Source organism: Nerophis ophidion, linkage group LG20, assembly GCF_033978795.1.
Source record: "Nerophis ophidion isolate RoL-2023_Sa linkage group LG20, RoL_Noph_v1.0, whole genome shotgun sequence".
In the NCBI taxonomy this organism is placed as follows: Eukaryota; Metazoa; Chordata; class Actinopteri; order Syngnathiformes; family Syngnathidae; genus Nerophis; species Nerophis ophidion.
Window position 1 is genome coordinate 36559097 of NC_084630.1, and position 27955 is coordinate 36587051.

At 35.7% G+C, this 27955-nt stretch overlaps 1 protein-coding gene across 8 annotated transcripts in view; it reads left to right on the plus strand.

Moving 5' to 3' along the window:
- The window catches only part of LOC133539091 (spectrin beta chain, non-erythrocytic 1-like), an 86415-nt gene that overhangs the window by 42060 nt on the left and 16400 nt on the right, over positions 1-27955 (plus strand). For 4 of the 8 annotated variants that reach the window (XM_061881138.1, XM_061881137.1, XM_061881142.1 and 1 more), the window contains exons 4-16: positions 14-187; positions 5071-5162; positions 12141-12221; positions 14157-14272; positions 15333-15445; positions 15514-15701; positions 15782-15899; positions 15958-16116; positions 16178-16480; positions 23457-23610; positions 23686-24556; positions 24625-24762; positions 24801-25584. In XM_061881138.1, the coding sequence (XP_061737122.1) occupies positions 14-187; positions 5071-5162; positions 12141-12221; positions 14157-14272; positions 15333-15445; positions 15514-15701; positions 15782-15899; positions 15958-16116; positions 16178-16480; positions 23457-23610; positions 23686-24556; positions 24625-24762; positions 24801-25584 (3291 nt within the window). Of the gene's footprint in view, positions 1-13; positions 188-5070; positions 5163-12140; positions 12222-14143; positions 14273-15332; positions 15446-15513; positions 15702-15781; positions 15900-15957; positions 16117-16177; positions 16481-23456; positions 23611-23685; positions 24557-24624; positions 24763-24800; positions 25585-27955 lie in introns of those variants that run through there. The other 4 variants (XM_061881139.1, XM_061881141.1, XM_061881143.1 and 1 more) reach the window with 3 other exon arrangements.

Genomic DNA, 27955 nt, shown 5'->3' on the forward strand with positions numbered 1-27955 from the left:
ACATGTGTTTCAGCCCACACCCACTAAGGGCAGGATGAAGATCCACTGCTTGGAGAACGTGGACAAAGCTCTGCAGTTCTTGAAGGAGCAGCACGTCCACCTGGAGAATGTGGGCTCACACGACATCGTGGATGGAAACCACCGTCTGACCCTGGGTCTCATCTGGACCATCATCCTGCGCTTCCAGGTCACCTGTCATGTCACCTGCCCTTGTTTACAGCCTAGAGGTCAGAGGTCGACTCTTTTTTCTCTTTCCGCCTGTGTTGCCTCCCTCTGCTGGTCACACGGTGGAACTGCAGCTGGAGGACAAATACTATCAACATTTTAATGGCAATATTTACTTTTTAATTATAAATTAATGTGTTTATCAATATTTACTTTTTAAAATGTCAATTGTTTTATCAACGATTATTTTTTAAATGTCAACAAAAGTTTTTTTTATCAACATTTACTTTTTAAGTATAAATTAATGTTTGAATGTCAATATTTAATTTTTAAATGGAAATCAATGTTTTTATCAATATTTACTTTTTTAAATATGAATTTATATTTGTATCAATATTTACTTTTTAAAATATAAATTCATGTTTTTATCAATATTAACCTTTTTAAATGTCAATTAAAGTATTATCAATATTTACTTTTTAAATGTCAATGTTTTTTAAATCAATATTCACTTTTTAAAAGGTCAATAAATGTTTTTATCAATATTTACCATTTTAAATATGAATTCATGTTTTTATTAATGTTTACTTTTTTACAATATAAATTAATATTTACTTAAATGTAATTCATGTTTGTCAATATTTACTTACAAATATATATATATATATACTAATATTGACTTTTTAAAATGTAAATAAATATTTGTCAATATTGACTTTATTAAATGTAAATAAATGTTTGTCAATATTTACTTTATTAAATGTAATATTTTTTGTCAATATGGATTTCATTAAATGTAAAATGTTTGTCAATATTTATTTTATAAAATGTAGTAACATGTGTCAATATTGACTTTATTAAACGTAATAAATATTTGTCAATATGTACTTTATTAGATATAAATAAATATTTACTTTATAAAGATCCAGGACATCAATATTTACTTCATTAAATATAATTAATATCTCTTAATATTTGCTCTATACAATTGTAATAAATATTTATCAATATTGACTTTATTAAATGTAAATAATATTTCTTAATATTTACTTTATACATTTTTATAAATATTTGTCAATATGTACTTTATTAAATGTAATGAATATTTCTTAATATTGACTTTATAACATTTTAATTATTTGTCAATATTGACTTTATAAAATGTAAATAAATATTTGTCTATATTGACTTCATTAAATATAAATAAATATTTGTCAAATGTACTTTATTAAATGTAATTTTTGTCAATATTGACTTTATTACATGTAAATAAATATTTGTCAATATTGACTTTATTAAATGTATATAAATATTTGTCAGTATTAACGTTATTAAATTTAATAAATATTTCTCAATATTTATTTTATAAAATGTAGTAAAATGTGTCAATATTGACTATTAAATGTAAATAAACATTTGTCAATATGTACTTTATTAAATATAAAAAAATATTTACTTTGTAAAGATCCAGGACATCAATATGTACTATATTAAATGTAAATAAATATTTTTCAATATGTACTTTATTAAATGTAAATAAATATTTTTCAATATGTACTTTATTAAATGTAATTAATATTTCTTAATTTTAATAAATATTTGTCAATATGTACTTTATTAAATGTAAATACATATTTTTCAATATGTACTTTATTAAATGTAATTAATATTTCTTAATTTTAATAAATATTTGTCAGTATGTACTTTATTAAATGTAAATAAATATTTGTCTGTATTGACTCAATTAAATGTAAAAATAAAAAAATATAATTCACTACTTTATTAAATGTAATTTTTTGTAGATGTTGACTTTATTACATGTAAATAAATATTTGTCAATATTGACTTTATTAAATGTAAATAAATATATTGACTTTATTAAATGTAAAAAAAATTGTCAATATTTATTCTGTAAAAAGGTGTCACTATTGACTTTATTGATTGTAAAAAATATTTGTCAATATGTACTTTATTAGATATAAATAAATATTTACTTTGTAAAGATCCAGGACATCAAAATATACTTTATTAAATGTAAACACATATTTGTCAATATGTACTTTATTAAATGTAAACAAATATTTGTCAATACGTACTTTATTAACTGTAAATAAATATGTACTTTTTAAAGGTCCAGGACATCATTATTTACTTTATTAAATGTAAACAAACATGCATTAAATGTAAACAAATGTGTGTTAAATGTAAACAAACATGTACTTGTATAAATCCAGGACATCAATATGTACTTTATTAAATGTAAACAAACATGTATTAAATGTAAACAAACATGTACTTGTATAGATCCAGGACATCAATATGTACTTTATTAAATGTAAACAAACATGTATTAAATGTAAACAAACATGTACTTGTATAGATCCAGGACATCAATATGTACTTTATTAAATGTAAATAAACATGTATTAAATGTAAAAAAAACATGTATTAAATGTAAACAAACATGTACTTGTATAGATCCAGGACATCAATATGTACTTTGTTTAATGTAAACAAACATGTATTAAATGTAAACAAACATTTATGATGTATAAACAAACATGTATTAAATGTAAACACACTTGTATCAAATGTAAATAAACATTTATTAACTGTAAACAAACATGTATTAAATGTAAACAAACATGTACTTGTATGGATCCAGGACCTCAATATGTACTTTATTAAATGTAAACAAACATGTATTAAATGTAAACAAACATGTACTTGTATAGATCCAGAACATCCATATGTACTTTATTAAATGTAAACAAACATGTGTAAACAAACATGTATTAAATGTAAACAAACATGTGTAAACAAACATGTGTAAACAAACATGTGTAAACAAACATGTGTAAACAAACATGTATTAAATGTAAACAAACATGTATTAAATGTAAACAAACATGTACTTGTATAGATCCAGGACATCAATATGTACTTTATTAAATGTAAACAAACATGTGTAAACAAACATGTATTAAATTTAAACAAACATGTATTAAATTTAAACATGTGTAAACAAACATGTATTAAATGTAAACATGTGTAAACAAACATGTAATAAATGTAAACATGTGTAAACAAACATGTATTAAATGTAAACAAACATGTACTTGTATAGATCCAGGACATCAATATGTACTTTATTAAATGTAAACAAACATGTGTAAACAAACATGTATTAAATGTAAACAAACATGTACTTGTATAGATCCAGGACATCAATATGTACTTTATTAAATGTAAACAAACATGTGTAAACAAACATGTATTAAATGTAAAAAAAACATGTGTAAACAAACGTGTATTAAATGTAAACAAACATGTGTAAACAAACATGTATTAAATGTAAACAAACATGTACTTGTATAGATCCAGGACATCAATATGTACTTTATTAAATGTAAACAAACATGTGTAAACAAACATGTATTAAATGTAAACAAACATGTGTAAACAAACATGTGTAAACAAACATGTATTAAATGTAAACAAACATGTACTTGTATAGATCCAGGACACCAATATGTACTTTATTAAATGTAAACAAACATGTGTAAACAAACATGTATTAAATGTAAACAAACATGTGTAAACAAACATGTGTAAACAAACATGTATTAAATGTAAACAAACATGTGTAAACAAACATGTATTAAATGTAAACAAACATGTACTTGTATAGATCCAGGACATCAATATGTACTTTGTTTAATGTAAACAAACATGTATTAAATGTAAACAAACATGTACTTGTATAGATCCAGGACATCAATATGTACTTTGTTTAATGTAAACAAACATGTATTAAATGTAAACAAACATGTGTAAACAAACATGTGTAAACAAACATGTATTAAATGTAAACAAACATGTGTAAACAAACATGTACTTGTATAGATCCAGGACATCAATATGTACTTTATTAAATGTAAACAAACATGTGTAAACAAACATGTATTAAATGCAAACAAACATGTGTAAACAAACATGTGTAAACAAACATGTGTAAACAAACATGTATTAAATGTAAACAAACATGTACTTGTATAGATCCAGGACATCAATATGTACTTTATTAAATGTAAACAAACATGTGTAAACAAACATGTATTAAATGTAAACAAACATGTGTAAACAAACATGTATTAAATGTAAACAAACATGTGTAAACAAACATGTATTAAATGTAAACAAACATGTGTTTGTATAGATCCAGGACATCAATATGTACTTTAGTAAATGTAAACAAACATGTATTAAATGTAAACAAACATGTACTTGTATGGATCCAGGACATCAATATGTACTTTATTAAATGTAAACAAACATGTATTAAATGTAAACAAACATGTACTTGTATAGATCCAGGACATCAATATGTACTTTGTTTAATGGAAACAAACATGTATTAAATGTAAACAAACATTTATGAAATGTAAACAAACGTGTATTAAATGTAAACAAACTTGTATTAAATGTAAACAAACATGGATTAAATGTAAACAAACATGTACTTGTATAGACCCAGGACATCAATATGTACTTTATTAAATGTAAACAAACATGTATTAAATGTGAACAAACATGTACTTTTATAGATCCAGGGCATCAATATGTACTTTATTAAATGTAAACAAACATGTGTAAACAAACGTGTATTTGTATAGATCCAGGACATCAATATGTACTTTATTAAATGTAATCAAACATATATTAAATGTAAACAAACAAATATATATTTGTTTAGATCCAGGACATCAATATGTACTTTATTAAATGTAAACAAACATGTGTAAACAAACATGTATTTGTATAGATCCAGGACATCAATATGCACTTTATTAAATGTAAACAAACATATATTAAATGTAAACAAACAAAGATGTATTTGTTTAGATCCAGGACATCAGTGTGGAAACGGAAGACAACAAAGAAAGAAAATCTGCCAAAGACGCTTTGCTGTTGTGGTGTCAGATGAAGACTTCTGGGTGATTATTGATTATTTGTATTAGTTATTTATTATCCGAACTGGTTAATGATTATTTGTTATTGATTATTTATATTGGTTATTGATTATTTCCATTAGTTATTGATTATTTCCATTAGTTATTGATTATTTATTTTGGTTATTGATTATCTATATTCATCATTAATTATTTATATTGAATATTGATTATTTCTATTGCTTATTGATTATTTTCATTGGTTATTGATCATCTCTATTGAATATTGATTATCTCTATTGCCTATTTATTATTTGTAATGGCTGTTGGTTATTGTTTATCTCTACTTCTTGATTATTCATATTGGTTATTGATTTTTTTCCATTGGTTATTTATATTTATTATTGATTATTGATTAGGGACGGCGTGGCGCAGTGGGGAGAGTGGCCGTGCGCAACCCGAGGGTCCCTGGTTCAAATCCCACCTAGTACCAACCTCGTCACGTCCGTTGTGTCCTGAGCAAGACACTTCACCCTTGCTCCTGATGGGTGCTGGTTGGCGCCTTGCATGGCAGCTCCCTCCATCAGTGTGTGAATGTGTGTGTGAATGGGTAAATGTGGAAGTAGTGTCAAAGCGCTTTGAGTACCTTGAGGGTAGAAAAGCGCTATACAAGTACAACCCATTTATTATCTCTATTGGGTATTAATTATCTCTATTGATTATTTGTATTAGTTATTGATTATTTCTATTGGTTATTAAATACTTCTATTGGTTATTGACTATCTCTATTGGTTATTAATTATTTCTATTGGTTATTGATTATTTCCATTGGTTATTGATTAATTTTATTGGTTATTACCAGAGGTGGGTAGTAACGCGCTACATTTACTCCGTTACATCTACTTGAGTAACTTTTGGGATAAATTGTACTTCTAAGAGTAGTTTTTATGCAACATACTTTTACTTTTACTCGAGTATATTTATAGAGAAGAAACACTACTTTTACTCTGCTCCATTTATCTACATTAATGTTTGTTTTGGTTTGTTAGACAGACCTTCAAAGTAGGAACTACGCATGCCTGCGTTTCACCAATCAGATGCAGTCACTGGTGACCTTTGACTCCGTTTCACCAATCAAATGCAGTCACTGGTGACGTTAGACCAATCAAACAGAGCCAGGCGGTCACATGACCGTCACACGTAATACCCGACTTAAACTAGTTGAACAACTTATTGGGGTGTTACCATTTAGTGGTCAACTGTACGGAATATGTACTGTACTTTGCAATCTACTAATACAAGTTTCAATCAATCAATCAATGCCTACTGAGCCTATGGTGCTGTTAAGTTATTGTGGCTCAATTTGCCTTATTTTTTTAATTTTAATGTATTATTATTCAATATATATTATTGTTTTAGTTGCTTAAGAGATATTCCTGGCCCTGAATTTGTTCATTGCTATTTTTATGTTTTTGTGCATTACTTGTTGCCGTAATCATTAAACAAACAGGTTACTCATCAGTTGCTCAGTAGTTGAGTATTTTTTTCACAACATACTTTTTACTTTTACTCATGTAAATATTTGGGTGACTACTCCTTACTTTTACTTGAGTAATAAATCTCTAAAGTAACAGTACTCTTACTTGAGTACCATTTCTGGCTACTCTACCCACCTCTGGTTATTACAATCTATACACTCAATATTACCACATGCATACTTGCATTTGTACTACATCTATACAACATTAATATTACATCCATACACACAGAACTACGTCCACACACATACATGAATACTACATTCATGCACATAGTATTAATGTATGTGTATGGATGTAATATTCATGTATGTGTATGGATGTAGTATTAATACTACATCTATACACACACACTTAAATACTACATCCATACACATACATTAATACTACATCTATACACATACATTAATACTACATCCATACACATACATTAATACTACATCCATACACATACATTAATACTACATCCATACACATACATTAATACTACATCCATACACATACATTAATACTACATCCATACACACACTATAATACTACATCCATACACACACACTATAATACTACATCAATACACATACATTAATACTACATCCATACACATACATTAATTCTACATCCATACACACACTATAATACTACATCCATACACACACTATAATACTACATCCATACACATACGTTAATACCACATCCATACACATACATTAATACTACAACCATACTCATACATTAATACTACATCCATATACACACTATAATACTATATCCATACACACACTATAATAATACATCCATACACATACGTTAATACCACATCCATACTCATACATTAATACTACATCCATACTCATACATTAATACTACATCCATACACACACTATAATACTACATCCATACACATACATTAATACTACATCCATACTCATACATTAATACTACATCCATATACACACTATAATACTATATCCATACACACACTATAATACTACATCCATACACATACGTTAATACTACATCCATACACATACATTAATACTACATCCATACACACACTATAATACTACATCAAGACACATACATTAATACTACATCCATACACATACATTAATTCTACATCCATACACATACATTAATACTACATCCATACACATACATTAATACTACATCCATACACATACATTAATACTACATCCATACACACACTATAATACTACATCAAGACACATACATTAATACTACATCCATACACATACATTAATTCTACATCCATACACATACATTAATACTACATCCATACACATACATTAATACTACATCCATACACACACTATAATACTACATCAATACACATACATTAATACTACATCCATACACATACATTAATTCTACATCCATACACATACATTAATACTACATCCATACTCATACATTAATACTACATCCATATACACACTATAATACTACATCCATACACACACTATAATACTACATCCATACACATACGTTAATACCACATCCATACACATACATTAATACTACAACCATACACATACATTAATACTACATCCATACTCATACATTAATACTACATCCATATACACACTATAATACTACATCCATACACACACTATAATACTACATCCATATACACACTATAATACTACATCCATACACACACTATAATACTACATCCATACACATACGTTAATACCACATCCATACACATACATTAATACTACAACCATACACATACATTAATACTACATCCATACTCATACATTAATACTACATCCATATACACACTATAATACTACATCCATACACACACTATAATACTACATCCATACACATACGTTAATACCACATCCATACACATACATTAATACTACAACCATACACATACATTAATACTACATCCATACTCATACATTAATACTACATCCATATACACACTATAATACTATATCCATACACACACTATAATACTACATCCATACACATACGTTAATACCACATCCATACACATACATTAATACTACAACCATACACATACATTAATACTACATCCATACTCATACATTAATACTACATCCATATACACACTATAATACTATATCCATACACACACTATAATACTACATCCATACACATACGTTAATACCACATCCATACACATACATTAATACTACATCCATACACATACATTAATACTACATCCATATACACACTATAATACTATATCCATACACACACTATAATACTACATCCATACACATATGTTAATACCACATCCATACACATACATTAATACTACATCCATACACATACATTAATACTACATCCATACACACACTATAATACTACATCAATACACATACATTAATACTACTTCCATACACATACATTAATTCTACATCCATACACATACATTAATACTACATCCATACACACACTATAATACTACATCCATACACACACTATAATACTACATCCATACACATATGTTAATACCACATCCATACACATACATTAATACTACAACCATACACATACATTAATACTACATCCATACTCATACATTAATACTACATCCATATACACACTATAATACTATATCCATACACACACTATAATACTACATCCATACACATACGTTAATACCACATCCATACACATACATTAATACTACATCCATACACATACATTAATGCTACATCCATACACACACTATAATACTACATCAATACACATACATTAATACTACATCCATACACATACATTAATTCTACATCCATACACATACATTAATACTACATCCATACACACACTATAATACTACATCCATACACACACTATAATACTACATCCATACACATACGTTAATACCACATCCATACACATACATTAATACTACAACCATACACATACATTAATACTACTTCCATACTCATACATTAATACTACATCCATATACACACTATAATACTACATCCATACACACACTATAATACTACATCCATATACACACTATAATACTACATCCATATACACACTATAATACTACATCCATACACACACTATAATACTACATCCATACACATACGTTAATACCACATCCATACACATACATTAATACTACATCCATACACATGCATTAATACTACATCCATACACATACATTAATACTACATCCATACACACACACTATAATACTACATCAATACACATACATTAATACTACATCCATACACATACATTAATTCTACATCCATACACATACATTAATACTACATCCATACACACACTATAATACTACATCCATACACACACTATAATACTACATCCATACACATACGTTAATACCACATCCATACACATACATTAATACTACAACCATACACATACATTAATACTACATCCATATACACACTATAATACCACATCCATACACACACTATAATACTACATCCATACACATACATTAATACTACATCCATACTCATACATTAATACTACATCCATACTCATACATTAATACTACATCCATACACACACTATAATACTACATCCATACACATACATTAATACTACATCCATACTCATACATTAATACTACATCCATACACACACTATAATACTACATCCATACACACACTATAATACTACATCCATACACATACGTTAATACCACATCCATACACATACATTAATACTACAACCATACACATACATTAATACTACATCCATATACACACTATAATACTACATCCATACACACACTATAATACTACATCCATACACATACATTAATACTACATCCATACTCATACATTAATACTACATCCATACTCATACATTAATACTACATCCATAAACACACTATAATACTACATCCATACACATACATTAATACTACATCCATACTCATACATTAATACTACATCCATACACACACTATAATACTACATCCATACACACACTATAATACTACATCCATACACATACATTAATACTACAACCATACACATACATTAATACTACATCCATATACACACTATAATACTACATCCATACACACACTATAATACTACACCCATACACATACATTAATACTACATCCATACTCATACATTAATACTACATCCATACTCATACATTAATACTACATCCATACACACACTATAATACTACATCCATACACATACATTAATACTACATCTATACACATACATTAATACTACATCCATACACATACATTAATACTACATCTATACACATGCATTAATACTACATCCATACACATACATTAATACTACATCTATACACATACATTAATACTGCATCCATACACACACTATAATACTACATCCATACACACACTATAATACTACATCCATACACATACATTAATACTACATCCATACACACACTATAATACTACATCTATACACATATTACTATATCAGTACATACATTAGTAGTACATCTTGTATTAGAGATGTCCGATAATATCAGCAGGCCGATAAATGCTTTAAAATGTAATATCGGAAATTATCGGTATCTGTTTGGAAAAGTAAAATAAATGATGTTTTAAAAGTCCTCTCTACGGAGGAATTGTGTCTCCCAGTCCAAAAAAACATGATCAAACATCTCTATCTTACAGTTTGTGTATACTTTCATGTAATACTAGCTATATCCATCCTTCATGTAATACTAGCTATATCCATCCTTTCATACTTCATCTCTTTCTTACAGTTTTTGTATACATTCATGTAATACTAGCTATATCCATCCTTTCATACTACATCCATTGCATGAAGCAATTACTTTATTACTGCTGTACAGGCATCTAGTACTGTACACATGTAGTACTGTACAGACATGTAGTACTGTACAGACATGTAGTACTGTACACATGTAGTACTGTACAGACATGTAGTACTGTACAGGCATGTAGTACTGTACAGGCATGTAGTACTGTACAGACATGTAGTACTGTACAGGCATGTAGTACTGTAGACATGTAGTACTGCACAGGCATGTAGTACTGTACACATGTAGTACTGTACACATGTAATACTGTACAGGCATGTAGTACTGTACACATGTAGTACTGTACAGGCATGTAGTACTGTAGACATGTAGTACTGCACAGGTATGTAGTACTGTACACATGTAGTACTGTACACATGTAATACTGTACAGGCATGTAGTACTGTACACATGTAGCACTGTACACATGTAGTACTGTACACATGTAGCACTGTACACATGTAGTACTGTACAGGCATGTAGTACTGTAATGGCATGTAGTACTGTACACATGTAATACTGTACGGACATGTAGTGCTGTACAGGCATGTAGTACTGTACTGTACAGACATGTAGTACTGTACACATGTAGTACTGTACATGCATATGGTACTGTACATGTGTAGTAGTACTACATGTCTGGAATACTGCAGTATTGTGTTCTTTTCAGGTATTGTGACGTCAACATCCACAACTTCACTACAAGCTGGAGAGACGGGATGGCCTTCAGTGCCCTCATCCATAAACACAGGTGACTTCTCCACCTTCTTCACCTTCTCCATCTTCTAAATGTTCTTCACCTTCTCCATCTTCTTCATCTTCTAAATGTTCTCCATCTTCTTCATGTTCTTCATCTTGTAAATGTTCTCCATCTTCTATATGTTCTCCATCTTCCCCATGTTCTTCAACTTCTCCATGTTCTTCATCTTCTTCATGTTCTTCATCTTCTCAATGCTCTCCATCTTCTTCATGCTCACCATCTTCTCATGTTCTTCATCTTCTAAATGTTCTCCATCTTTTTCATGTTCTCCACCTTCTCCATCTTCTTCATGTTCTTCATCTTCTAAATGTTCTCCATCTTCTAACTATTCTCCATATTCTTCATGTTCTCCATCGTCTCCGTTTTCTCTATGTTCTTCATCTTTTCAATCTTCATCTTCTCCATCTTCTTCATGTTTTCCATCTCCTCCATGTTATTCATCTTCTCCATCTTCTTCATGTTCCTCATGTTTTCCATCCTCATGTTCCTCATGTTTTCCATCTCCTTCATGCTCTTCATCTTCTCCACCTTCTTCATGTTCTCCATCTTCTTCATGTTCCTCACGTTCTCCATGTTTGTCACAATCTCTATGTTCGTCACGTTCTCTGTGTTCATCATGTTCTCTGTGTTCCTTATGTTCTTCATGTTCTCCATGTTCCACATATTCTTCATGTTCCTCATGTTCTCCATGTTCCTCGTATTCTTCATGTTCCTCATGTTCTCCATGTTCTCCGTGTTCATGTTCTTCATTTGCCTCATGTTTTTCATGTTCTCTGTGTTTTTCATATTCTGTGTTTCATGTTCCTCATGTTCTTCATGTGCCTCTTTTTTTCATTTTCTCCATCCTCCTCATGTTCTTCAAGTTCTTCACATTCTTCATCTTCCTCATGTTCTCCATGTTCCTCATATTCTCCATGTTCTTCATGTTCTCCGTGTTCCTCATATTCTCCATGGTCTTCATGTTCCTCATGTTCTCCATGTTCCTCATATTCTCCATGTTCTTCATGTTCTCCGTGTTCCTCACATTTTTCATATTCTCCACGGTCTTCATGTTCCTCATGTTCTCCGTGTTCCTCGTGTTCTTCATGTTCCTCATAATCTTCATGTGCCTCATGCTTTTCATGTTCTCCATCTTCCTCGTGTTCTTCATGTTCTCTGTGTTCCTCATGTTTTTCATGTTCATCATATTCTTCATGTGCCTCATGTTTTTCCATGTTCCCCATGTTCTTCATGTGTCTCATGTTTTTCATGTTCTCCATCTTCCTCCTGTTCTCTGTGTTCCTCATGTTTTTCATGTTCATCATATTCTTCATGTGCCTTATGTTCCTCATGTTTTCCATGTTCTTCATGTTTTTCATGTTCTTCATGCTCTTCACATTCTCCGTGTTCCTCATGTTCTTCATGTTCGTCATATTCTTCATGTGCCTCATGTTCTCCATTTTTTAAATTTTCCTCATGTTCCTAATGTTCCTCGTGTTCCTCATTTCCTTCATGTTCTCCATGTTCCTTGTGTTGTTCACATTCTCAGTGTTCCTCATGTTCTCCGTGTTCCGCATATTCTTCATGTTCTCCATGTACCTCATATTCTTAATGTTCCTCATGTTTTCCATGTTCCTTGTGTCCCTCATGTGCCTCTTTTTTCATGTTCTCCATCTTCCTCAGGTTCTCCGTGTTCCTCATATTCTTCATGTTTTAATGTTCTCCATGATCTTCATGTTCCTCATGTTCTTCATGTTCCTAATATTCTTCATGTGCCTCATGTTTTTAATGTTCTCCATCTTCTTCATGTTCTTCATGTTCTCAGTGTTCCTCATAGTCTTCATGTTTTTAATGTTCTCCATCTTCTTCATCTTCTTCATGTTCTTCATGTTCTCCATGTTCCTTCAATGTGTCCTTAGTAATAATGATGGTAGACTTTCTTTCCAGGCCTGATTTGATGGACTTTGACGGGCTGAAGAAATCCAACGTTCACCACAACCTGCAGAACGCCTTCAACATGGCTGAACAACACCTGGGCCTCACCAAGCTCCTGGACCCTGAAGGTGAAGGACCACAAATAAATAATACAAACTTCATACAAGTGTCATGAATCAATATAATAAATACAAATAATAATGAAAATACAATAAATGATGAAATCTTGATACCAAAGTCATAAATAAATACAATAAAGAATAAAACTTGATACAAGTGTCATGAATAAATACAAATAAATAATAAAAACTTGATACAAGTGTCATAAATAAATACAAATAAATAATAAAAACTTGATACAAGTGTCATAAATAAATACAAATAAATAATAAAAACTTGATACAAGTGTCATAAATAAATACAAATAAATAATAAAAACTTGACACAAGTGTCATACATAAATACAAATAAATAATGAAAACTTGATACAAGAGTCATAAATAAATACAAATAAATAATAAAAACTTGATACAAGTGTCATAATTAAATACAAATAAATAATGAAAACTTGATACAAGTGTCATAAATAAATACAATAAAAAGAACTTGATACAAGTGTCATGAATAAACGCAATAAATAATAAAAACTTGATACAAGTGTCATAAATAAACACAAATAATAAAAACTTGATACAAGTGATACAAATAAATACAATAAATAATACAAACTCAATACAAGTGTCATGAATAAATACAATAAATACAAATAAATAATGAAGACTTGATACAAGTGTCATAAATAAATACAATAAACAATACAAACTTGATACAAGTGTCATAAATAAATACAAATAAATAATAAAAACTTGATACAAGTGTCATAAATAAATACAATAAATAATACAAACTTGATACAAGTGTCATACATAAATACAATAAATAATAAAACTTGATACAAGTGTCATAAATAAATACAAATAAATAATGAAAACTTGATACAAGTGTCATAAATAAATACAATAAATAATGAAAATCTGATACAAGTGTCATAAATAAACACAAATAAATAATGACAACTTGATGGAAGAGTCATAAATAAACACAAATAAATAATGACAACTTGATAGAAGAGTCACAAATCACTACAATGAAGAGAAGTAAGTGTACAGTATTTACTGTAACTTGCAGACATCAGCGTGGATCACCCGGACGAGAAGTCGGTCATCACCTACGTGGTCACCTTCTACCACTACTTCTCCAAGATGAAGGCTCTGAAGGTGGAGGGCAAGCGGATCGGAAAGGTGGCCCAGAAACGCTTGAAAGAACCCGAGGCAGGAAGTCCGCTGACGGCTTTTGTCTGGACGCGCAGGTGCTGGATCACGCCATGGAGACAGAGAGCATGATGGAGAAGTACGAATGTCTGGCATCGGCCCTGCTGGAATGGATCCAACAGACCATCATCATCCTCAACGACAGGAAGTTGGCCAATTCTCTGCTGGCCGTTCAGCAGCAGCTTCAGGCCTTCAAAACCTACAGAACTGTGGAGAAACCTTCAAAGTAAGCATCGGACTCCGCCTCCTTCATCTGAAGCCCACCCCCTCCACTCTGACTCCCCCAATGTCTTTGGGAGTTTTTAGGTTCACCGAAAAGGGGAACTTGGAGGTTCTTCTCTTCACCATCCAGAGCAAAATGAGAGCCAACAACCAAAAGGTCTTCACACCTCGGGAGGGCAAAGTCATCTCGGACATCAACAAGGTCAGAAGCTTCTATGGACGTCCTCCCCGAGCCTGTGAGCTGAGGTTTGTGCTTGCAGGCCTGGGAGAGTCTGGAGAAGGCGGAGCATGAGAGGGAGCTGGCCCTGCGGACGGAGCTCATTCGTCAGGAGAAGTTGGAGCAGCTGGCTAGACGCTTGGACCGCAAGGCGGCCATGAGGGAGACCTGGCTCTGTGAAAACCAGAGACTAGTCTCACAGGTGTGAGGGCCGAGCACCAGCCAGACCTCCACACTTCTTACAAATTGCTCCTTCTCTCCAGGACAACTTTGGCTGGGACATTCAAGCGGTGGAAGCGGCTACCAAGAAGCACGAGGCCATCGAGACAGACATTGCGGCCTACGAAGAGCGCGTGCAGGCTGTGGTCGCAGTTGCGAAAGAACTGGAGGCAGAGCGTTACCATGACATCAAAGGCATCATCGCTAGGAAAGACAACGTGATGCGGCTGTGGGAGTACCTGTTGGAGCTGCTAAAGGCCCGAAGGCAGCGTCTGGAGATGAATCTGGGCCTGCAGAGAGTCTTCCAAGAGATGCTACACATCATGGACTGGATGGACCAAGTGAAGGTCTGTTCCCTTTTGTTTTCTGTCCTAAAGCAGGATCTCTTTTGCCTGGTTTTCACAAAGTGGTCCAGTCCATCTGCTTTGGTGTAAGTAGCTAGCTCCGCCCTTTACTTGCCATACTGCTGCCCTGTTCTCCAGTCTGTTCCTCTTAGTACTGTTCTCCCATCCAGCCCAGCCTGCTTAAGCTAGACTCAATCAAGTCGCGAAGGCAGGCGGGCTCATAGCTAAATCAGTCCGACTGTGTCGTGGAACATGGAGTTTTGAATGTGTGTGTATGCACGCTACAACAGCTTCTTCTTCCTGCTTTGTTGTGAGTAACAATCTGTAGATGAAACCTACCCCGATGTCGTGTTTACAGTTGTCATCACGGCGCACAAAAGACTGACATTCATGATGCGTCGGTCCAGACTGATAACATGTTTGTTGCCCCCATTCACATCAAATACAGTTTCTTTAATTGATCGATGATGAAGAGGACAAAAGTGACCGACATGATGGAAGAGACTATAACGAACATAAATTACTCGAAGACGTAGAAGTCGTAAAAGTCATAAGTCGTAGTAGACATGGAAGTCTTAGAAGAAGTAGAAGTGGTATAAGACGGAAGAAGTAGTAGTCGTAGAAGGACCAGAAGACGTAGAAGACATGGAAGTCGTAGCAGACTAAGAAGTAGAAGACGTACAAGACCAAGAAGTATAAGATGTAGAAGAGGTAGCATACATAGAAGACCAAAAAGAAGTAGAAAACATAGAAGACCAGAAAGACATAGAAGCCGTGGAAAACTTACAAGTCATAGAAAGTGTAGAAGTGGAAGAAGACATAGCAGACGTAGCAGACCAAGAAGACTTAGAAGTGGAAGAAAAGGTATAAGACATAGCAGATGTAAAATATGTAGAAGTCATACAAGTTATAGAAGACGTACAAGTCGTAGCAGACCAAGAAGACTTAGAAGACGTAGGCGTTGAGAAGACCAATAAGAAGTAGAAGACCTAGCAGACGTAGCAGATGTAGAAGACTAAGAACAAGTGGAAGACGTAAAAGACCAAGAACAAGTAGAAGACGTGTACTACATCTGCTACAGATGTAGTACACGTAGATGACCAATAACAAGTAGAATTTGTAGAAAAACAAAAAGCAGAAGACCAAGAAGAAGTAAAAGTCGTAGAAGACCAAGAAGACATAGACCTTGTCCTAGAAAATGTAGAAGCTATAGAAGATGCAGAAAACTTAGAAGTTGTATCAGTCGCAGAAGAACAAGAAGAAATAAAAGAAGGACAAGTCATAGAAGTCGTGGAAGATGTGAAAGTCATGGAAGTCAAAGATGTAGAAGAGGTAGAGGGTTGGAGTGAACCCTTAGCCATAGTCCTTAATCACAAGAGCCTCAAAGGGCTTCAAAAACCACAATAACATCCCATGATCTGAACCCATATCTGGGCAAGAAAAACTCCAAACGCCCTAGCTGGGATAGAGAAGGAACCTCGGGAGAAGGCTACAGATGTGTGGACCCCCTTCTGGGTGAGCGGACGCAATGGAGTACAATTGTTGAAATATTACATGAATAGAAAATGTGAGAGTTCAACAGACTCCTCCTCTTTAGTTAAGAGCTGGCTTTCATCCCACACTTTTGCAGTCTGGGCGTGACTATGAGGATGGATGGATGGATGGATGGATGGATGGATGGATGGATGGATGGATAGATGGATGGATAGTACTTTATTGATTCCTTCAGGAGAGTAGTTCCCTCAGGAAAACTATGAAGAAGAAACCTGTGTGTGCATATATATATATATATATATATATATATATATATATATATATATATATATATATATATAAAATATATATGTATGTATGTATGTATGTGTGTGTGTGTGTGTGTGTGAAAATGTGTGTGTGCATATGTATATTAAGGTATATACAGTATAGATGTATATATAATTTATATATATATATAATATTTATATATACATATAATGTTTATATATATATATATAATGTTTATATATATATATAATGTTTATATATATATATACATATATAAGTGTATATGTCTATGAAGGTGTATATACAGTATACGAAACCCATTTTCCATATGAGTTGGGAAATTGTGTTAGTTGTAAATATAAACAGAATACAATGATTTGCAAATCTTTTCAACCCATATTTAATCGAATGCACTACAAAGATAACATATTTGATATTCAAACTCATACACTTAATTTTTCTTCGCAAATAATGATTAACTTAGCATTTTGGGGCTGCAACCCGTGCCAAAGTAGTTGGGAAAGGGCATGTTCACCACTGTGTTACATCACCTTTTCTTTTAACAACACTCAATAAACGTTTGGGAACTGAGGAAACTAATTGTTGAAGCTTTGAAAGTGGAATTCTTTCCCATTCTTGTTTTATGTAGAGCTTCTGTCATTCAACAGTCCGGGGTCTCCGCTGTCCTATTTTACGCCTCATAATGCACCACACATTTTCCAGGGGAGACAGGTCTGGACTGCAGGCGGGCCAGGAAAGTACCCGCACTCTTTTACTACGAAACCACGCTGTAGTAACACGTGCTGAATGTGGCTTGGCATTGTCTTGCTGAAATAAGCAGGGGCGTCCATGATAACGTTGCTTGGATGACAACATATGTTGGTCCAAAACCTGTATGGACCTTTCAGCATTAATGGTGCCTTCACAGATGTGTAAGTTACCCATGCTTTGGGCACTAATACACCCCCATTCCATCACACATGCTGGCTTTTGAATTTCGCGCCTATAACGATCCGAATGGTTATTTTCCTCTTTGTTCCGGAGGACACCACATCCACAGTTTCCAAATATAATTTGAAATGTGGACTCGTCAGACCACAGAACACCTTTCCACTTTGCATCAGTCCATCTTAGATGAGCTCGGGCCCAGCCAAGCCTGGGTGTTGTTGATAAATGGGTTTGGCTTTGCATAGCATAGTTTTAACTTGCACTTACAGATGTAGCGACCAACTGTAGTTACTGACAGTGGTTTTATAAAGTGTTCCTGAGCCCATGTGGTGATATCATTTACACACTGATGTCTGTTTTTGAAGCAGTACCGCCTGAGGGATCAACAGTCCGTAATATCATCGCTTACGTGCAGTGATTTCTCCAGATTCTCTGAACCTTTTGATGATTTTACGGACTGTAGATGGTAAAATCCCTAAATTCCTTGCAATAGCTCGTTGAGAAATGTTGTTCTAAAACTGTTCGACAATTTGCTTACAAAGTGGTGACCCTCACCCCATCCTTGTTTGTGAATTACTTAGCATTTCATGGAAGCTGTTTTTATAGCCAATCATGGCACCCACCTGTTCCCAATTAGCCTGCACACCTGTGGGATGTTCCAAATAAGTGTTTGATGAGACTTTCTCAAATTTATCAGTATTTATTGCCACCTTTCCCAACTTCTCTGTCACGTGTTGCTGGCATCAAATTCTAAAGTTAATGATTGTTTGCAAAAAAATAAAAAATAAAGTTTATGAGTTTGAACATCAAATATGTTGTCTTTGTAGCATATTCAACTGAATATGGCTTGAAAAGGATTTGCAAATCATTGTATTCTGTTTATATTTACATCTAACACAATTTCCCAACTCATATGGAAACGGGGTTTGTGTATATATATATATATATATATATATACATATATATATATATATATATATATATATATATATATACATACAGTGGGGCAAAAAAGTATTTAGTCAGCCAGCGATTGTGCAAATTCTCCCACTTAAAAAGATGACAGAGGTCTGTAATTTTCATCATAGGTACATTTCAACTGTGAGAGACAGAATGTGAAAAAAAATCCAGGAATTCACATTGTAGGAATTTAAAAAAAATTATTTGTAAATTATGGTGGAAAATAAGTATTTGGTCACTTCAAACAAGGAAGATCTGTGGCTCTCACAGACCTGTAACTTCTTCTTTAAGAAGCTCTTCTGTCCTCCACTCGTTACCTGTATTAATGGAACCTGTTTGAAAGTGTTATCTGTATAAAAGACACCTGTCCACAGCCTCAAACAGTCAGACTCCAAACTCCACTATGGCCAAGACCAAAGAGCTGTTGATGGACACCAGGAAAAGAATTGTAGACCTGCACCAGACTGGGAAGAGTGAATCTACAATAGGCAAGCAGCTTGGTGTGAAAAAATCAACTGTGGGATCAATTATCAGAAAGTGGAAGACATACAAGACCACTGATAATACTCGATCTGGGGCTCCACGCAAGATCTCATCCCGTGGGGTCAAAATGATAATGAGAACGGTGAGCAAAAATCCCAGAACCACACGGGGGGACCTGGTGAATGACCTGCGGAAAGCCGGGACCAAAGTAACAAAGGTTACCATCAGTAACACACTACGCCGACAGGAAATCGAATCCTGCAGTGCCAGACGTGTCCCCCTGCTCAAGCCAGTGCATGTCCAGGCCCGTCTGAAGTTTGCCAGGGAGCACATGGATGATACAGCAGAGGATTGGGAGAATGTCATGTGGTCAGATGAAACCAAAACAGAACTTTTTGGTATAAACTCAACTCGTCGTGTTTGGAGGAAGAAGAATACTGAGTTGCATCCCAAGAACACCACACCTACTGTGAAGCATGGGGGTGGAAACATTATGCTTTGGGGTTGTTTTTCTGCTAAGGGGACAGGACTATTGATCCGTGTTAAGGAAAGAATGAAGGGGGCCATGTATCGTGAGATTTTGAGCCAAAACCTTCTTCCATCAGTGAGAGCTTTGAATGGTTGACCAAATACTTATTTTCCACCATTATTTACAAATAAATTCTTTAAGATTCCTACAATGTGAATTCCTGGATTTTTTTTTTCACATTCTGTCTCTCACAGTTGAAGTGTACCTATGATGAAAATTACAGACCTCTGTCATCATTTTAAGTGGGAGAACTTGCACAATTGCTGGCTGACTAAATACTTTTTTGCCCAACTGTGTGTATATGTGTGTGTATATATATATATATATATATATATATGTATATATATATATATATATATATATATATATATATATATATGTATAAATGTATGTGTGTGTGTATATGTATATGTAGGTTTATACAGTAGAGGTATATATATATATATATATACATGTGTGTATATATATATATGTGTGTATATGTAAGTATATACGGTATAAATATATATATACATGTATATATATATATATATATATATATATGTGTGTATATGTAAGTATGTACAGTATAGGTATATATATACATGTGTGTGTATGTATATATATATAATATGTATATGTGTGTATACATGTATATACATATACATGTATATATGTATATATATATATATATATATATATATATATATATATATGTATATGTATATATATATATATATATATATATATATATATGTATATATATATATATATATATATATATATATATATATATATATATATATATATATATATATATGTATATATATATATGTATGTGTGTGTATATGTATTGGTAGGTATATACAGTTTAGGTATGTATATATACATATATATATATATATTTATATATATGTATATATAGATATATATATATATATATGTATATATATATATATATATATATATATTAGGGGTGTGGGGAAAAAATCGATTCGAATACGAATCGAATCGTTTATGTTGTGCGATTCAGAATCGATTCAAATTTTTTTAAATCGATTTTTCTTTTTTTTTAATCAACCCAACAAACCACTACACAGCAATACCATAACAATGCAATCCAATTCCAAAAGCAAAGCTGAGCCAGCAACACTCAGAACTGCAATAAACAGAACAATTGAGAGGAGACACAAACACCACACAGAACAAACCAAAACTAGTGAAACAAAAATGAATATTATCAACAACAGTATCAATATTAGTTATCATTTCAGCATAGCAGTGATTAAAAATCCCTCATTGACATTATCATTAGACATTTATAAAAATAATAAAAAAGAACAATAGTGTCACAGTGGCTTACACTTGCATGGCATCTCATACGCCTGACAACACACTGTGTCCAATGTTTTCACAAAGATAAAATAAGTCATATTTTTGGATCCTTTAATAGTTAAAACATATTTATATTAGTGCAATCATTTGATAAAACATTGTCCTTTACAATTATAAACGCTTTTTACAAAAAATCTACTACTCTGCTGGCATGTGAGCAGACTGGGGTAGATCCTGCTGAAATCTATGTATTGAATGAATACACAATCCTTTTGAATCGGGAAAAAAAATAGTTCTTGAATCGAGAATCGAATCGAAAAAAATCGATATATTATCGAATCGCGACCCCAATAATCGATATTGAATCGAATCGTGGGACACCCAATGATTCACAGCCCTAATATATACATATATATCTATATATATATGCTGTGTATACCTTTATTTTTATATACATATATACATTTGTTTATAAAGATATATACAGTATAAGTATGTATATAATGGTATATACAGTATAGGTATGTATAAAGGTATATACTGTATGCATATAGGTATACTAATCTGAGTATAATAGGCATGATTTGATCCAACTTTCTTGTCCTTGTGTGTCTGACGCATACACGCAGAGCAGCCAGTGAGCCGAAGGTGGCCCAAAAAATAACATTTCAAAATAATTCTTCAAAATCTATTGCAAATGGGAATACATTTCTTTAGCACCAGGAGGGGGTCGGGTAGTTTTGAACTTTTGACAAGGAAAACTCTTCATCTTGGTGAAAAGGACAAAGTGTGAAAAATTGCTGTTTGAGTGACTTGGCAGAAATGTAAATAAGTACGCAGGAAAATAATAGAGAAGTTAAAAGCATGAAATGGTGTGATGATGCTGCTTTGACCTGATACGCGTCCTGCAGAGTGGAGTCTGCCCTTTTCCAGAACTAAAAGACCCCATCCTGATCACTTGTTGCTCCTGTTTGTTTCCAGATGCTTCTTTTGTCTCAGGATTATGGAAAACATCTGTTGGGGGTGGAAGACCTTCTGCAGAAGCATGCTCTGGTGGAGGCCCACATTGGCGTCCAGGCTGACAGAGTGAAGGCAGTCTCCACTAGCGCCCACAAGTACTCTACCAGCGACAATGGTAAGCAGAAAGTGACTTAATTTCATTGGAAACAGGAAGCAGCTTCTGATCGCCATGTCCCTCCTGTCTGTGAAGGCTACAAACCCTGTGACCCTCAGGTCATTCAAGACCGCGTTTCCCACCTGGACTTCTGCTACCAGGAGTTGACTCAGCTTGCTGTCAACCGCCGGAACCACCTTGAGGAGTCCCGCCGTCTCTGGAAGTTCTTCTGGGACATGGCTGAGGAGGAGGGTTGGATCCGGGAAAAGGAGCAGATCCTGTCCTCAGCTGAGCACGGCAAGGACCTGACGGGGACGATGCGCCTGCTCAGCAAGCAGCGAACCTTGGAGGACGAGATGAGCGGCCGCTCTGGACACCTGCAGCACACCATAGCAGAAGGCCATATCATGGTGCACGCACAACACTTTAGTGCAGTGAAGATCCAGGAGCGGATCCAGGATCTTCTGGCTCAGTGGAAAGAACTAGAGCAACTGGCAGCCATCAGAAAGACGATACTGCAAGATGCTCTGGCAATGCATCAGTTTCAGGCTGATGCAGATGATGCCGACACTTGCATCCTGGATGCTCTTCGCATTGTTTCCAGCAGAGATCTGGGTCATGATGAGTTCTCCACACAGGCTTTGGTCAGGAAGCACAAAGACGCAGCAACAGTGGTGAGCAGCTATCACCCAGTCATCGGCCTGCTATATGAGCAGGTAGCCTCCCTGACCCCAGAGGATGCAGAGCCAGACAAGCTGCGAGGGAGGCTGGTTGGCATGGAGGAGCGCTATAAAGAGGTTTCAGAGCTCACAAAGCTGAGGAAGCAGTCTTTGCAGGACACACTGGCTCTTTATAAGATGGTCACTGAAGTTGGTGCCTGTGAGGTTTGGATTGAGGAGAAGGAACAGTGGTTGAACAGCATGGAGATGCCTGACAAGCTGGAGGACTTGGAGGTTGTCCAGCACAGGTAAGACCACGAGGTGCTCAACAAGCCTGGCTTCAATCCAGCCTGCATTTATGCCCTCTGCTTGTCAGGTTTGAAAGTCTGGAGCCAGAGATGAACAATCAAGCCTCCCGTATCGCTGTGGTAAACCAGATTGCACGTCAGCTGCTTCACAGAGATCATCCTGGTGAGAAGGACATCAGGAGCCAACGGGACGAACTCAACCACAGGTACAAACACCTTGAACATGTCTTCATGTGTAGAAAAGTTCATTTTTTTCCTCTCTTGCCACTAGATGGAGCCATTTCCGTGATCTGGTGGACCTCAAAAAGGAGTCCTTAAACTCTGCGCTGGGCATGCAGAACTACCACCTTGACTGTAATGAGACAAAGTCCTGGATCAAAGAGAAGACCAAGGTCATTGACTCAACCCAGGAGCTGGGCAATGACCTGGCAGGGGTTATGGCCCTGCAGCGCAAACTCACCGGAATGGAAAGAGACCTGGCCGCCATTGATCAGAAACTTCAAGATTTGCAAGACGAAGCCCAGCGGCTGGCGGATGAGCATCCTGACCAAGCCAGCGCCATCAATGGCCAACTCGTTGAGATCTCTGCTATCTGGGAGGAACTGAAGGACACTTTGAAGAACCGTGAAGAGTCTCTGGGTGAGGCCCGGAAGTTGCAACAGTTTTTGCGTGATCTGGATGACTTCCAGTCCTGGCTTTCCCGCACTCAGACTGCTATCGCCTCTGAGGACATGCCCAACACGCTGGCGGACGCCGAGAAGCTAATGTGTCAACACGAAGGCTTAAGGAATGAAATCCACAACTATGACCAGGACTATCAGAAGATGCGTGAGATAGGGCACATGGTTACACAAAATCAAACGGATGCCCAGTACGTGTTCCTGCGACAGCGACTGCAGGCGCTTCATGTCGGCTGGAATGAACTTCAGGCGATGTGGGAGAACCGACAGGACCTACTGGCCCAATCGCACGCGTACCAAATGTTCCTCAAGGACAGCAAGCAGGCTGAAGCTCTCCTCAACAACCAGGTGAGAACCCGTCAGGTTCTGTCTTGACCCGGCAGGTAGGAACCTGTCTGGACCCGCCAGGTAGGGTCCTGTCTGGACCCGCCAGGTAGGGTCCTGTCTGGACCCGCCAGGTAGGGTCCTGTCTGGAGCCGCCTGGTAGAAACCATTCTGAACCCGGCAGGTAGGAACCTGTCTGGACCCGGCAGGTAGGAACCTATCTGGACCCGGCAGGTAGGAACCTGTCTGGACCCGGCAGGTAGGAACCTGTCTGGACCCGGCAGGTAGGAACCTGTCTGGACCCGGCAGGTAGGAACCTGTCTGGACCCGGCAGGTAGGAACCTGTCTGGACCCGGCAGGTAGGAACCTGTCTGGACCCGGCAGGTAGGAACCTGTCTGGACCCGGCAGGTAGGAACCTGTCTGTACCCGACAGGTAGGAACCTGTCTGTACCCGACAGGTATGAAGCTGTCTGGACCCGGCAGGTATGAACCTGTCTGGCCTTGTGGTTAGAGTGTCTGCCCCGAGACTGGAAGGTCGTGAGTTGAAACCCCGGCCGAGTCATACCAAAGACTATAAAAAATGTGACTCATTGCCTCCCTGCTTGGCACTCAGCATCAAGGGTTGGAATTGGGGGTTAAATCAACAAAATGATTCCCGAGCGTGGGCCTGCTGCTGCTTGCTGCGCCCCTCACTTCCCAGGGGTTGAACATGTGGATGGGTCAATTACAGAGGATAATTTCACCACACCTAGTGTGTGGTACTTTAACTTTTTGTTTTAGGAGTCTGAGGACCAATCATATGTCACTGACCATCATTATGCACACAAAGCAACACAATTACTTGTTTACTCAACAAAAAACATTTGCACACAAAACAACACAACAACTTTAGTCAACAAAATTACATTTTAAAAGACACTGCACTTTTGATACATGAGAACAAGCATTACATGTAAAACAACACAAGATTGGAACCTGGAAACCAGAAGCATCATCTTGACTTCACAGTAATTCCTGTTCTAAACTCCCTCTGCTGGTGTACTGCAGTCATTACAGCCTCTCTGCTGGTGGACTGCAGAAATGAAAGCTCAATCTGCTGGTGGATTTCAGTCATGACAGCTCCCTCTGCTGGTGGACTGCAGTCATGACAGCTCCATTTGTTGGTGGACTGCATTCATGATAGCTCCCTCTGCTGGTGGATTGCAGTCATGACTACTACTTCTGCTGGTGGACTACAGTCATTACAGCTTCTCTGCTGGTAGACTGCAGTCATCACAGGTCCCTGTGCTGTTGGACTGCAGTCATGACAGCTCCCTCTGCTGTTGGACTGCAGTCATGACAGCTCTCTCTGTTGGTGGACTGCATTCATGATAGCTCCCTCTGCTGGTGGATTGCAGTCATGACTACTACTTCTGCTGGTGGACTACAGTCATTACAGCTTCTCTGCTGGTGGACTGCAGTCATCACAGGTCCCTGTGCTGTTGGACTGCAGTCATGACAGCTCCCTCTGCTGTTGGACTGCAGTCCTGACAGCTCTCTCTGTTGGTGGACTGCATTCATGATAGCTCGCTCTGCTGGTGGATTGCAGTCATGACTACTACTTCTGCTGGTGGACTACAGTCATTACAGCTTCTCTGCTGGTGGACTGCAGTCATCACAGGTCCCTGTGCTGTTGGACTGCAGTCATGACAGCTCTCTCTGTTGGTGGACTCCAGTCATGACAGCTCTCTCTGTTGTTGGACTCCAGTCATGACAGATCCCTCTGCTGGTGGACTGTAGTCATGACAGGTCCCTGTGCTGGTGGACTGCAGTCAGGACAGCCTCTTTGCTGGTGGATTGCAGTCATATCACTCTGCTGAGTGATTGCAGTCATATCAGCTTCCTCTGCTGGTGGACTGCAGTCAAGACAGCTCTCTCTTTTGGTGGACTGCAGTCGTGACAGCTCCCTCTGCTGGTGGACTGCAATCAGGACAGGTCCTTGTGCTGGTGGACTGCAGTCAAGACCGCCTCTCTGCTGGTGGATTGCAGTCATATCAGCTCCCTCTGCCGGTGGACTGCAGTCATGACACCTTTGTCTGCTGGTGGACTGCAGTCATATCAGCTTTCTCTGCTGGTGGACTGCAGTCATGACGCCTACTGCAGTCATGAGAGCTCTCTCTGCTGGTGGACTGCAGTCATGTGAACTTTGTCTGCTGGTGGACTTCAGTCATATCAGCTTCTTGTGATGGTAGACTGCAGTCATGACAACCTCTCTGCTGGTAGACTGCAGTCATGACAACTCAATTTGCTTGTGAAGTGCAGTTATGACAACCACTCTGCTGGTGGACTGTAGCCATAACAGCTTCTCTGCTGGTGGACTGCAGTCATGACAGCCTCTCTGCTGGTGGACTGCAG